Genomic DNA, 14,688 nt, shown 5'->3' with positions numbered 1-14,688 from the left:
TGATGTTTCCTCTATAGCACAAGGTACCACAAGCTCTATAATTATAGCTGATATCCTGCACAGCCCAGAGTTTAAACTGATAAGTTTGTGCTGTCATAGTGCTGTTTTTTGCAAATGTTCAATTGTTGAAAATGTTCAAATTTCTAATATTTTTTTCAAGCAGTATTTGCACTGTAAACCTGTTTTATTTATGCAGAGTATATGCAACAGCAGTATTTGCACTGTAAACCTTTTTTTATTTATGCACAGTATATGCAACAGCAGTATTTGCACTGTAAACCTTTTTTATTTATGCAGAGTATATGCAACAACAGTATTTGCACTGTAAACCTTTTTTATTTATATAAAGTGTGGGTGAACTTAAACTGTATGGCTATGCTGTGGTTTCTGCGTGCGTGCGTGCGGGGGTCGGGGGGGCCTGCATGTTCATTTTGCTTGGGGCCCCCAAATTCTTTCAGACAGCCCTGTCCCAGTCTTAACCCAGTATTTATACCCTGAGAATGGTAATTTAATAGAACTTAAATATTCTAATAATTTGAGATACTGATTTTTTTTTTATTTTTGACAACAAAACGCTGTAATCATCAAATTGAAAACAAAAAAGTCTGGAAATATTTTACTTTATGTCTAATAAAGATTGAATATATTTAAGTTTTACTTTTTGAATTAAATTACAGAAAAAAATAACTTTTTCATGATATTCTAATTTATTGAGATACACCTGTATGTGTGTGTGTGTATATATATATATATATATATATATATATATATATATATATATATATATATATATATATATATTATAAGATTAAAGCACTATTATAAAGTGGTGATGTTTAAATGTTTATTCACTTCTAATATATGCATTTATTTTGCATTAATCACACATGGATCTGATTTTTCCATTTTATAACAGGATGTTTTCTGTGCTATAATTTCTAAAATAAATTACATATGTGATATCTTATTAAATAATTAGCACCAACGAAACAATATTATTCTTATTCTCAGTGAATAAAGCTTACTTATTAAATGAAAAGACTGAAAAAAATGATTGCACAACCACCAAATAGGTGTTGATGTGCACTAAGTAGGTTATGTAGGGAAGCAGAATTGTGCACTTTTTTTTTAGCGTCCGTTTCCATGGTGAATAATTGTTTCATCACTTTGTTGAGAATGTCTTGTGTGTTAACCGGGAACATACTCTGGGTTGGCTGAACTTACTCCCGGATGCATTTTTGGAACCAGCATACCTTGAGTAAGCAAGGTTTGGGTTAATCAACTGAGAGTTCAGGGTATATGTGATGGTAAGAATACGCCCCCAGACAGCTACAAGATCAAAGGTGGACATCTCTTGATTTACACTCATGCACTGTGTTGACAATAAATGTGAAAAGTTTGTTGCTTTTATATGAAAATAATTATGATTAACAGACACCCAATGTAGGCTACTTGTTATTTAATTACATTTGAAAGTTGTGTTTTTCACCTGTTTTTACTTGAATACAGTTTGTTTGTTTGTTTTAGAAATATGACAACAGTCACATAACCTATAGAGAAATTGAGTTTGGGAATATTCACACATCATAACATTATATCAGAGTTTTAAAATCAAACATTTTAAAAGCAAACAATACATCACGGTTATTTAAACCAATGAGCATTAAGCTGTCATCAGCAAGCTGTTTCCCATCATGCTTTTGACCCTATTTACACCTGATATTAAGGCGGTCAGTTGGATCAAAGGTAGATGAGGCGTACACATACCCATTTACATGTGGTGTTTTAATCCACTTTTTTGTACACTTTCAACCATTTCTGTCCTGATTTCTTTGAGGGTCTACGGATGGATAAATATGTGAGAGCAACTGTGCCCAAATGAGCAATCAGACATGTCCACTTCGCTGCCTCAAGAGTTCTCTGTTCTGCTTTGTTTGGAATTATTTTTGTGGCCAAAGAGAGAAAAAACAGTCAAAATTGATAATGTTATGTCTAAAACTTTATATGTGTTTATTAAACTGTTGTATAAAAGAATGAATTTCACATTTTGCAATCATGCTGATATTCAAGTTGTTGTTAAGCTTAATGGAGGTCTATTGCCTAAGTTGGGCTGGCTGTAGTGAGATATTTTATTTTAAAACCGTTACAAACAGTTTCAAAGTTTAGGGCAAACGTGATTGTTACCTGGCTGTACTGTCAGTGAAGGCAGGTTCGTGAGGATGCTGTTTGCCTGTTCTGCAGAGTGCTGTGGTGGCTTTGACCAGGGAAGTCGGAGAGTCGGAGCCTAGGGGCTTGTGAGTCATGTGGTCTTGTAGAATTATTAAGAATAAGTTGTCAAGCACATGCTGAGATTGACTGTATTGCAAAAAAGGCACTTGTCTAGTCAGAGGCCAAAAGGGCAGGTGCTTGAGCATTACTTGGGGTCTTTCTGTGCACATGCCTGCTCTCTTGAGATTTCAATGATTTACAGTATTTCACAATTGCTAAAACACTAAACCCCATTCTCTGAACCCAATGCTAAGTGGCCTAAACCCATTTGTCGAATCAGTCACTTTGTAGGCAAAACCTTAAACAAGTTCAGGTAGTTAAGACACTGTTTGCAAATCTCATCCACTCTTTTTGCAAAACTCTAAACACATTCTTACTCACTAAAACACATTTTGCACTGTGTTGCAAAATGGTTAATACATGTGGCAAAAGTTAAACACAACTACAACCCAGTTGTCATCCTTTAAACACAATGACCCAAAATTATTCACACTTATTTCTAATTATGTGATCAAATCAACTGTATAAAATGGTGACACTGGTGCTGAATGATGATACCAACAATAGATGGAAACAATCTGAAAAGTAGAGGAGGAAGAGTATGTGTAAGAGGATGAGGAGGAGAAAGAGCAAGGGGTGTGGAGACAAGGCTGTCAAGGCTGGATCCGGCACAGGTTTTTCCCTTTGCCTGGCAAGAGACGACATTGCCTGTGATGTGGAAAATGTCCTCAACAATAGTCAGTAATATTCAACAATATCATTGATCTGACAGTACTGACATTATAGGATGAGAACTGAACTAAGCTAGCCTAGATGATGACATCACTGTTTTCTGCAGAACTGCTTTATAGAGGAAAATAATTACAGTAATTTACATAATAATTGGTGGTCTTTACAATATAAGTGAATCAACACTGAACTGACTTCAGCTGAACAATGACACTATTTTCTTTTAGAGCTGCTGTACAGCCAAAATGAACCCTCTTTGCATTACTGATCATCATGTACCTGTTATCACTATAAAGCTGCTTTGACTATATTATACTATACTAGACTAGACTAGACTAGACTAGTATCTGTGTAGTATAAATTGCAATTGAAATACAGTTTTTTCCAATTGCTAACACACTAAAATGACATGCACAGCACAATTATTTAAACTGACACACAGAGAGCAAAACTTCGTCTCAAGTCTCCAAAAGTCTAAACACCTTTTCTGTTTTACACACATTTTGCATTTCAAAATAGCACTTTTTAAATTCACTAAATACAGTTCTCTGCATAAGACACAACAATCTGACATAAAGTCACATGTTTGCCATTTCAAAACACTGCCATTCAAAATGACACTACATGAGCTAATTGGCCAATTACATGTGCCACCTGGCCAAACACCTCAGTGGTTAATTGTTAACACTTCAATCAGGATGTAAGCACTATGAAAAGACCACAGGTGAGAACCTTTTTTTTTTTACAACAACAATGGAAGACATTGCAGAGAGAGGAAGAGGAAGAGGAAGAGGAAGAGGGAGGTTGAGAATAAGAGGGGGAGGAAGAGTGAGAGGTAGGGGTAGAGCAGGTAGAGGAGTTCATGGCCAAAGAAGACAAATACTTTCAAATGAAATCAGAGCAACCTTAGTAGATCATGTCATCAACCATGGGTTGACAATGCGTGAGGCTGGACAGAGAGTGCAGCCAAACTTGAGCCGTTTTACTGTCGCCTCTGTCATCCGGACCTTTAGACTGGAGAACAGGTATGTAACCAAAATTTCATGTAGTACACATGTAGTATACCCCATGTCATAGTGTATCAGTTGGGTGACACCTGTTTACTTAGTGTATGACATCAGCCATTCATGAACTGTACAAGTTTCCTGTACAATGTACTCTACTGTGGGGGAAAATATTTAGGCTGCATTGTCCAAGCCCTATATATATATTTTTTTATTTTTTCTAAAGGACTGAGAGACAACACCATGGTGGAGGAAGGGGCCAAATGTTCACCAGGGTACAGGATGCTGCCATTGTAAACTTGGTTTTGGAAAATAATGAAATCAGATTACGAGAAATTCAAAGCCACATCATCCAAGACAACACCTTATTCAAGAACATTCAACGAGTTAGTCTGTCCACATTGGCTCGCATTCTCAAGCGAAACCAAATCAGAATGAAACAACTTTATAAGGTGCCGTTTGAGAGAAACTCTCAAAGAAACAAAGAGTTCAGACGAGCATATGTGGATGTAAGTACTATATTGACTGCAGTACACTACACACAACATTGTTTCCCAGTGTACTGGATAACACCATATTGAGTGATTTTTGTTCTTTGTTTTCAGGGAGTACTGGAAATGGATGCTCATGCAATCCCACATGAGTTCATCTTTATAGATGAGGCTGGGTTCAACCTAGCAAAGACCAGAAGAAGAGGGAGAAACCTCATTGGCCACAGAGCCATTATAGATGTTCCTGGCCAACGTGGTGGGAACATCACAATGTGCACTGCCATCTCCAGTATGCATGGTGTCCTCCACCGTCATGCCAAACTTGGACCATACAACACAGCCCATATTCTCACATTTCTGGACAGACTTCACAACATTCTCATACCACCAGAGCGTATGAATGATGCAGACCATCAAAGAAACCGGTACGTTGTAGTATGGGACAACGTGAGCTTTCATCGTGCAGCCCCAGTCCAAAACTGGTTTGCTGACCACCCAACATTTCTCGTGCAATACCTCCCACCATACTCACCATTTCTGAACCCCATAGAAGAATTCTTTTCGGCATGGCGGTGGAAGGTATACGACCGGCAGCCCTTTGTGCGCATGCCTCTTGTGCAGGCCATGGAAGAGGCATGTGATGAGATTGATGTGGGTGCAATTCAGGGATGGATAAGGCACTCAAGGCGCTTCTTCCCTCGATGTCTGGCAAGGGAAGATATTGCCTGTGATGTTGACGAGGCGTTGTGGCCAGACCCGGCTGTGCGGCAAGATGCTGCCTAATTTTTCTTTCCTTTTTTTTGTTTTTTGTTTTTTTTACTGTAATATATTTTTTTTCAGAAATTTTCTTTTTCAGTTTACTTTTTTTGTAAGAATATTTTTGTTCAGTCCCATGTAAATATATCTGCTGTGCTTATGTTGTACTGACTTGTTTACTGTAGTGAAGGAAAAAAAAATAAAAAATGTTGCAACAGCATGTGTGTGTATCTGCAAATATTTCTGTGCATGTGAACAATCTGATACATATTTTAGTATTATGGCAAAGCATACTAAAGATGGGGGTGCTTTTCATTATGCCCAACAGTGTGTAGGTGGTTAGGCAAAAATCTGGTAATATGAATGAAGTGTGTGCCATTTCATGCAAAAGTTTGATTTTGATAATGCTCTGTGTAGTTTCGGTTGCAGTGCTTCATTTTGCAGGATATATGAGGTATTTTGCAGTTTGGGTGTGTGGTTTTGTGAATTGTGTTAAGTGTTTTGATAAAACCAGACTAGTTTGAAAAATTGTGTGTTAGCAATTGGAAAAAACTGTAAAGGCGACTTGACTTGATTTAGGCCGGACCGAACATGAAGACGTGATGCTGAAGCAGAATGAATCTCTCACTGACTCTAAACTTTGTTTTTTTTTGTGTGTGTGTGTGTGTGTGTGTGTGTGTGTGTGTGTGTGTGTACTGTATCATGCTTTTCATTTAGAGTTTTCTTTGACCTTTTAGTCATTTGCATTTAGACTGCTGTATGTTTGCAGTATGTAAGTACTGTATATACAGACATGCAATACTATATAATATTGAATATAATACTGTACTTGCAGTACATACAGTATACTTTAAATTCACATTACTTGTGATTTCTTTACATTTTATGTAATGGCAAAATGTGTTTACTGTGTTACAATATACTTTTTTTTTCTGTAACCTCATGTTCTGGATGTTGTGTTTTCCATTTTTTAATGTAGTGTCTAATGAATGATCTGTAGTGCTTATATATTGTTTAATGTGTGTATGATCTGAAAGCCTTGTTTGATTTTGCCATAAGAGTCAGAGGTTTTGTGAAATTAGTTTGAAGATTGGATTTGTGTTTAATGTTTTGAGAAAATGAGTGATGGTTTCAAGAAATGTGTTTTAGCAATTGTGAAATACTGTAAGCAAACAAAACAAAGGAAGCAGGTATTGGTATCAATTTCAGTATCAGCAGTAGTTTTTTTTTTTTTTAACATGGTAGAAACAAGCTTTCATAGTATTAAATGTGTTACAGTGAGTGATGCCTCGCTGTTTTCCGGTGTGTGAGGAGTGAGTCAGTGGGCTAGAAATAGATGTTGATTTCAGTGAGTCATGCTGAAGATCTGCTGCTATCTCTCAGATGGGGAGATGACTCACTCACACTGTTCACCTGGAAGCTGCATAAATGCAGCAGCATCTACTAGATTTTTTTGTCAGCTGTATGTGTGGGTAAGATATTGATATGTTGAGATATGATTATCAACAAAAAGTCGATATAATCCACCAAATCAGTTACTTTAACACTTATGGAAATGTCTGTAATAGGGTGACTGAAGACTGCAGAAAACCTCTCTAATTCCTCTGGTTTATAATTAAATAATAATAATAATATAATAATAATAATAATAACAATAATATATATATATATATATATATATATATATATATATATATATATATATATATATATAACCCAATTTGAATATCTATAAGGGGTCTACAGGTGCTGGTCATATAATTAGAATATCATCAAGAAGTTGATTTATTTCTCTAATTCCATTTAAAAAGTGAAACTTGTATATTATATTCTGTCACGGAAAGAATGACAGATGCAAGTGCAAGTTAATCTCTTTATTAGAGCTTCACACCAGAGTTAGTCATTAAACGAGGAGAGACAGTAGCAGGAGAGTGGTGACGCAGGGACTTCGATGGGCAGCTGGAAATCCTGTGGTGAGGTGAGATGGTGTCGTGAGTCCGTGAGTCCGTGCGTCCGAATCCGTGAATGCAATCCAAAGTGAGAGTCTGACGGAGAACAGGAACAGGAAACAACGACGAGGTAATCCACTCCGGGGAACAAACAAACACGAGAGAGCACAGGACACAACACCAGGATTCCAAACAACGATCTGACAAACACGAGACGAAAGACAAGGTGTTAAATAGGCAGATAATGATTGCACACAGCTGCCGCTGATCAACAATCAGCGGCGACGCCCACACAGAACAATCAACCAGACACACCCACACAAACACACAGACACCAGAATGAGACAGCGGATTGATCAACCGTGACAGTACCCTCCCTCCTAGGAACGCCTCACGGCGTTCCCAGAACCACCTACCTGTCGATTGTAATCATCGATAAGGGAGTGATCCAGGATGTCCCTAGCAGGAACCCAACTTCTCTCCTCCGGACCGTAACCTTCCCAGTCCACCAAGTACTGGAATCCACGTCCCCTCCGCCTAGAGTCCAGAATACGATTGACCGAATAAGTGGGTTCCCCGTCTACGAGTCGCGGCGGTGGGGGAACCGGAGTGGGCGGATTAAGATGTGAATGAAACACAGGTTTAATTTTGGAGACATGAAAGGCGGAATGAATTCTCCTGTACGCTGGAGGAAGTTTGAGTCGGACTGCCACCGGACTAATGATCTTGGTGACAGGGAACGGGCCGATAAATTTGGGAGCTAACTTGTTAGAAACGGAGCGGAGCGGAATATTCTTGGTAGAAAGCCACACTTTTTGACCCACGACGTATACGGGAGGCTTCGACCGGTGGCGATCAGTCTTAGCCTTGGTGCGCGCCCTCACCTGCAGAAGAGTCTCACGGGCTCTACTCCAAGTGCGGTGGCACCTCTGGACAAGGCGTGAGCGGAGGGGACCGCGACTTCAGATTCCAGACTGGGAAAAACAGGTGGCTGGTAACCTACACTACCTTCAAATGGTGAGAGGCCCGTGGAAGACACTGGTAACGAATTATGTGCGTACTCAATCATAGAGAGTTGTTGGCTCCAGGAGGAAGGATTTTTGGAAGCCAAACATCGCAACATTCTCTCTAAATCTTGGTTGGCTCTCTCGGTTTGACCATTGGTCTGGGGATGGAACCCAGATGAAAGACTGACAGTCGCCCCCAGTAATCTACAAAACTCTCGCCAAAATTTGGACACAAATTGGGGACCCCTGTCAGACACCACATCTACCGGGAGGCCATGTAACCGAAAGATGTGGTCAACGACAGTTACCGCTGTCTCCTTAGCAGAGGGTAATTTGGTTAAGGGAATGAAATGAGTCGCCTTCGAGAACCGGTCCACTACGGTCAAAACGACCGTGTAACCCTGAGAGGGTGGGAGGGCGGTGACAAAATCTAGCGCGATGTGGGACCAGGGTCTCGAAGGGACAGACAGCGGTTGGAGTAACCCATCTGGGGGTCGGTTGGAAGTCTTACCAGTGGCGCAAACCGAGCAAGCCAAAACAAAACTGCGAATGTCACGAGCCATGGCAGGCCACCAGAATCGTTGCTTAACCAAAAACCTGGTACGATTAACCCCTGGATGACAAGCTACGTTGGAACAGTGACCCCATTTGATAACGCAGGACCTCAACCTCTCTGGCACAAATAAACGTTTCGGTGGGCAACCGGGCGGAGGCGTTACCCCTTCTAAGGCCACCAAGACCTTCGATTCGACCTCCCATGTAAGAGTGGAGACCACTAATGTCTCAGGAAGAATACACTCGGGAGTAGACGGGCGTTCGGAAGGGTCAAAAATGCGAGATAAAGAATCGGGCTTGATGTTCTTGGAGCCCGGGCGGTACGAGAGAGAAAAATCAAATCGTCCGAAAAAAAGTGCCCACCGAGCCTGCCTGGAGTTAAGTCTTTTAGCTGATCGGATTTACTCTAAGTTCTTGTGATCTGTCCAAACGATAAAAGGTACCCCAGAACCTTCCAACCAATGTCGCCACTCTTCCAACGCTAATTTGACTGCCAACAACTCTCTGTTACCAATGTCGTAATTGCGTTCGGCGGGAGACAAACGATGAGAAAAATACGCGCAAGGGTGCATCTTATCGTCTGTGGGAGAACGCTGAGATAACACTGCACCTACCCCCACCTCTGACGTGTCGACCTCCACCACGAACTGACGTGAGGAATCAGGGGCAATGAGAATGGGAGCCGAAACGAAGCGACTCTTCAGTTTGGTAAATGCAGCCTCCGCTGCATCGGACCACCTTGTAGCGCGGCCACTTTATGGGGAACATTTATACTGCTGTGAATTATTCTAATTAATAATATAAGTACAGCTGTTTTGTATATATGTTTTCCCCTGTGTTATGTTGCCCGGATATGTGTTTGTGTTCCCGTTTTACTCACGCGAGACTGCTGTCGGGAAGATCCAGGGAATCCCCGTGATGTCATGGGGTTGGACAGCTGATTGTCACGTCTGATAAAAGAAGCCGGTTTACCGGTGTTCGGGAGAGGACGCTCTCATTGCTACGTGGATATCGCGATCGATCGCTCTACACACTATTTGTTTGTCATCGTCTGTGACTGATCATCTCGTTGTGGAAGTAACATCCATTGGATTATTTCCCCTTCGGGATACGGGACAGGACAACGCTATACATCGTGCTCCCGGTCTAAAAGCCTTTCCGGTGAGGCCGATTCAACACACACCCGCACACACACACCTACACACACACATTACATTGGACTGAAACGGACTATTCCAACACGCATACATACATTTTTGTTTATATATATATATATTGTATATATTGTTGGGGTTGTGGTATATTTATGTTTCTTGTATAATACACTTTGGTTTGACATTTATTCTGTTTATTTTGTGGAGTATTTTATTCAAACCCGTTTAAAATAAAGGGATTAAGAACCGGTTGACGTTGTGTAAACTGCCTTATATAGGCTGAGTGTTACATATTGGTGGCCCGTACGGGGATTTTTCCCGACTAAGGTGTTTTGTTTTTTTTCTTTCTTTCTTTTTCTTTCAACGGGCATTATGGATAGGACAAATACTGAAACAGTTGTTGAAGTTCATGTTGAGCAAACTGATGACACTGTTACACATGGAATTGTACAAAGTGAGAATGAACCAAGTGATATGGATTTTACTGCAGGCCCATTTGTGACAAGGCGTAATCCAGCTGCAGAAATAACGTCTATGATTAGTTCACTGTACATTTCTGATTCTGAACAGTCTGATGATGATGATAATGGTATAAGGAATGTTGATATGGCACAATCATTACACACAGACATGGCACAATGTAAAGTGGATTTATTGGCCCTTAACCAAAAAGTACTCACTTTAGACAAAGATTTCAAACAGTCAATGGACAGCACATTGAATAGGGAAACCAACTTCAGGCAGGCAGTGGATTCTAGCTTGGCAGGGTTGGAGGATTATTTTATGAAGGCACTGGAAAAATTAGAAAAGGCTGTAACAAATTGTTTTCTTAGGAGAGACCATAAATGGGAAAGTCAAATGAGGAAATTGAGACTGACTAGCACTCCCACACTCTCCAGATTACAGGCCTACTCTCCGGATGCCTCACGCTTTTCGGCTGTACGTCATCCTCAGACCCCAGTTCCAGTATCTAGGGAGAAAATTCCAGCTTTTAAACCTCTTGATGATACATATGACATTCCCCCCCCTGTGCATACTAATCGTCAAAATGTGCTTACCTCTTCTTCAGTAGGGGTTGGTGCTTCCTCATTCTGTGCTCGACCTCCCATCCGCATTGAGTTCCCCTCTTTTGGCGACTCCTGTGAGACCTCGGAGGTGCTAAACTTCATAGAGCAATGTGAGAACTTCCTGGAGATCAGGCCCCTTCCTTGTGTTGAGCTTATTGGAACCTTAAGTACGGTCCTGAAGGGACCCGCTCTGAGCTGGTGGAAGGCAGAGAAAGCGAAGGTAACGGACTGGAAGTCCTTCAAAAAGGCATTCATGGCTGCTTTTCTTTCAGATGATTACCTCTCTGAAGTGGAGGAAAAGCTGAGGACCCTGGTTCAGCAGCCACAACAACGCCTGAGGGACTTTGCTTATGACTACCGGGCCCTCTGTCTTAAATGGAAGCCAGAGATCTTGGAGGAGGAACTGGTGAACCGCATCTTGAACAACATCAACCCCAGGGTCGCAGGATGCCTGAGAGGGACAGTTCACTCAGTGGAGCAACTGGTGAAGGTGGGGTCAAGAGTGGAGAAGGACTGCATGGGAGCCAAAGACTACTGGCAAAAAGTCAGCACTCAGAGCAGCAAAGAAAAGCCATACAAAAAAGCTGGAGAACGTACCTTCAACAAAAACCTGGCCGGAGTAAATCTAGCCCAACCCCATCCTGGGTCTTCTCTCCTTGTTGTGCCTATAAGGGTGAATGGCAGAGAAGTGAGGGCGGTTCTGGACACAGGCAGCACGTACACATTAATGCAGGAGAACCTGTGGAAACAGTTGAAGGGGGAGACACCAGCGGTTGTTAACTCCAGTCCTCAGAGATTTATTATGGCGGATGGCACAATTCACCAATCCAGAGACCTGCAAAAGATCAGGTTTCAGTGGCATGATCAAGAGTGCAGTATGGATACTTATATCCTGAAAGATACTCACCTCGCCTTTCCTCTTATTGCTGGTCTGGATTTCCTGAGTGCCACAGGTGCTGTCTTGGAGGTGGGACAACGCAGGTATGGGTTGAAATCTGAAAAAGGATACACGTATTACTCTTTCCTGCCTTCGCTGATACCGGCAGGTCCAGCAACCTCTACAGGACAGGTTCATTCTCTTACGGCGGCAAAGCTGAATCTATACTACGCCTTACCACCGGTTGACATTCTTCCTGAGCTCACATCATTCAACCCCGAGATCACTCAGTGGGGTTCAGACAATCAGGAAGAGATGATGAAATTGATCTCCACCTGGCCACGCACCACCTCTAACACCCTGGGTAAAACATCAGTGGTACAACACAAGATTACATTAATGGACGACATACCAATCAAATCCCAAGCATATAGAGTGTCTCCTCTCAAGAAACAGGTCATAGAGGAGCAAGTTGATCAGATGCTGCAGGACGGCATTATTGAGCCATCCTTCTCACCTTGGTCATCCCCGGTGGTCCTAGTCCCCAAACCTGATGGGTCATATAGGTTTTGTGTGGACTATAGGAAGCTAAACAGCAAGACTGTACCTGACGCTTACCCAATGCCCTTGATTCATGACATCCTTGAGTCCCTTGAAGGTGCTTCTTGGTTTAGTTCATTGGATTTACAGTCTGGGTACTGGCAGGTTGAGATGGAGGAGTTGAGTCGAGAGAAGACCGCTTTTATCACCACCAAGGGGTTATACCAATTCAAGTCTATGCCGTATGGACTCAGAAATGCCGCTGCCACCTTCCAGCGCTTGATGGAGAGGGTGCTAGCTGATTTGAGGGGGAAAATATGCTTTGTCTATATTGATGACATCATCATCTATTCAACGTCACAAGAACAACACATTCAAGATCTCAACACTGTTCTACACAAACTTACCCAAGCCAATTTGACGCTGAACATGAAGAAATGCCACTTCTTCAAACGCCAGCTCAAATTCTTAGGCCATATAGTCTCTAAGAGGGGGGTGGAGATTGATCGAGAAAAGACCAGGGCCGTTGATGAGTTCCCCCCTCCACAAGATCTCAAAGCCCTTCAGAGGTTTTTGGGCCTGGCAGGGTGGTATCATAAGTTCATTCCCCACTTCGCTGACATATCTGCTCCCTTGAACCACCTCAAAAAGAAAGGAGTAAAGTGGGAATGGACTCCAGAGTGTCAGGCTAGTATGGATGCTCTTAAACAAAGATTACAGAACTCACCTGTGTTGATACAACCTGACCTCAACAAAACCTTCCAGATTCACACGGATGCGAGTGATGTTGGACTGGGCGCCATCCTCACTCAACACTCGGATGAAGGAGAACAAGTGGTGGCGTATGCATCACGGACCTTAACAGGGGCCGAGAAGAATTACAGCACTTCTGAAAAGGAATGTTTAGCAGTGGTGTGGGCTGTTGAAAAGTGGAGGCATTACCTGGAGGGATGTCCTTTTGAGGTTTTCACGGACCACTCAGCACTCTCCTGGGCATTCAACTGCCCTAAAACCTCCTCCCGACTAACCCGCTGGACACTCCGCCTGCAACAATTCAACTTTCAGGTCCATCACAGAAAGGGCTGCCTTAACTTGGGACCTGACGCTTTATCCCGGGTCCAGGAGCCGTTTTCTACTGATGATGCCCCATGTCTTTCCATGTCATCGCAACATTCATCCACTTTACCCCACTCGCTGGAAGAAATCGCTCAAGCACAACGTATGGACAATACTATCACTCACCTGCAGTCTGGCATCAAACCTCGATCAGTCAAGGAACAACCCATCACCTTTGAAGACCACCAGGGGGTGTGGTACCGCAAGGTTCCTTTAAGAAATAAGGGAGAGAAGTATCAGTTGGTAGTACCATCCTCGTTAACCACTGACTTCATGCATTATTACCATGATAATCCCCTAGGTGGCCATCTTGGACAGTTGAAAACCCTGCTGAAAGTCCTAGATGTGGCATGGTGGCCATCCGTCAGGAAGGATGTGTGGCAGTATGTCAAAGGCTGTGAGGTATGCCAGAAATATAAACCCAGCAATACAAAACTGTCTGGATTTATGCAGAGTTCACCTATCACAGAACCGGGATACATGCTGGGAGTGGACCTAATGGGACCATTTCCCGGCAGTAAAAAACAGAACACTTACCTTCTTGTCATTGTGGATTATTTCACTAAGTGGGTGGAAATGTTCCCATTGAGAGACGGCAAGACCCAGAGAATAGTGAAAATACTCAGGGAGGAGATATTTACCCGATGGGGGGTGCCCAAATACCTGGTGTCTGATAGGGGGCCCCAATTCACTTCCAGCCTTCTGGGCGATCTGTGCAAGACATGGGGTTGTGTTCAAAAACTAACCACGAGCTACCACCCACAGTCAAATCTAACTGAGAGATTTAACAGAACGATAAAGACCATGATTGCTGCTTTTGTGGGTCAACAACATCAGACCTGGGACCAGTGGCTGCCAGAGTTCCGCTATGCCATCAACAACGCCCAACAGGAAACCACAGGAAGGACACCTGCTGAGCTCATGATGGGTAGGCAAATTCTGGGACCACTGGAACGCCTAATCCATCGGCCACCTTCACCAGATCAAGCTGCATATTCCCTGGTGGAAAGACAAAACATCATGGCGGAGGAGGTGAAAAATAGAATGAGGAAGTGTCAAGCCAAACAAGCTAGGTATTATAATTACCGTAGAAAAAATGCGCAGTTTCAATCGGGTGACCTGGTTTGGATTAAAACGCATCCTCTCTCTAGTTCATCAAATAAGTTCTCTGCCAA

At 42.3% G+C, this 14,688-nt stretch overlaps 1 protein-coding gene across 1 annotated transcript; it reads left to right on the top strand.

Moving 5' to 3' along the window:
• The first annotated feature begins 4,501 nt into the window (after positions 1–4,501).
• LOC137024537 (uncharacterized) lies at positions 4,502–5,463 on the top strand. The gene is made up of 2 exons (XM_067392205.1): positions 4,502–4,510; positions 4,607–5,463. Exon 2 carries the CDS (start codon positions 4,619–4,621, stop codon positions 5,273–5,275), a length of 657 nt encoding a protein of 218 aa, XP_067248306.1. The 5' UTR covers positions 4,502–4,510; positions 4,607–4,618; the 3' UTR covers positions 5,276–5,463.
• The last annotated feature ends 9,225 nt before the right edge of the window (positions 5,464–14,688 follow it).

Source organism: Chanodichthys erythropterus, chromosome 2, assembly GCF_024489055.1.
Source record: "Chanodichthys erythropterus isolate Z2021 chromosome 2, ASM2448905v1, whole genome shotgun sequence".
In the NCBI taxonomy this organism is placed as follows: domain Eukaryota; kingdom Metazoa; phylum Chordata; class Actinopteri; order Cypriniformes; family Xenocyprididae; genus Chanodichthys; species Chanodichthys erythropterus.
Note: the sequence above shows the minus strand (reverse complement) of the source record. Positions and strands in the feature narration are given on the sequence as shown.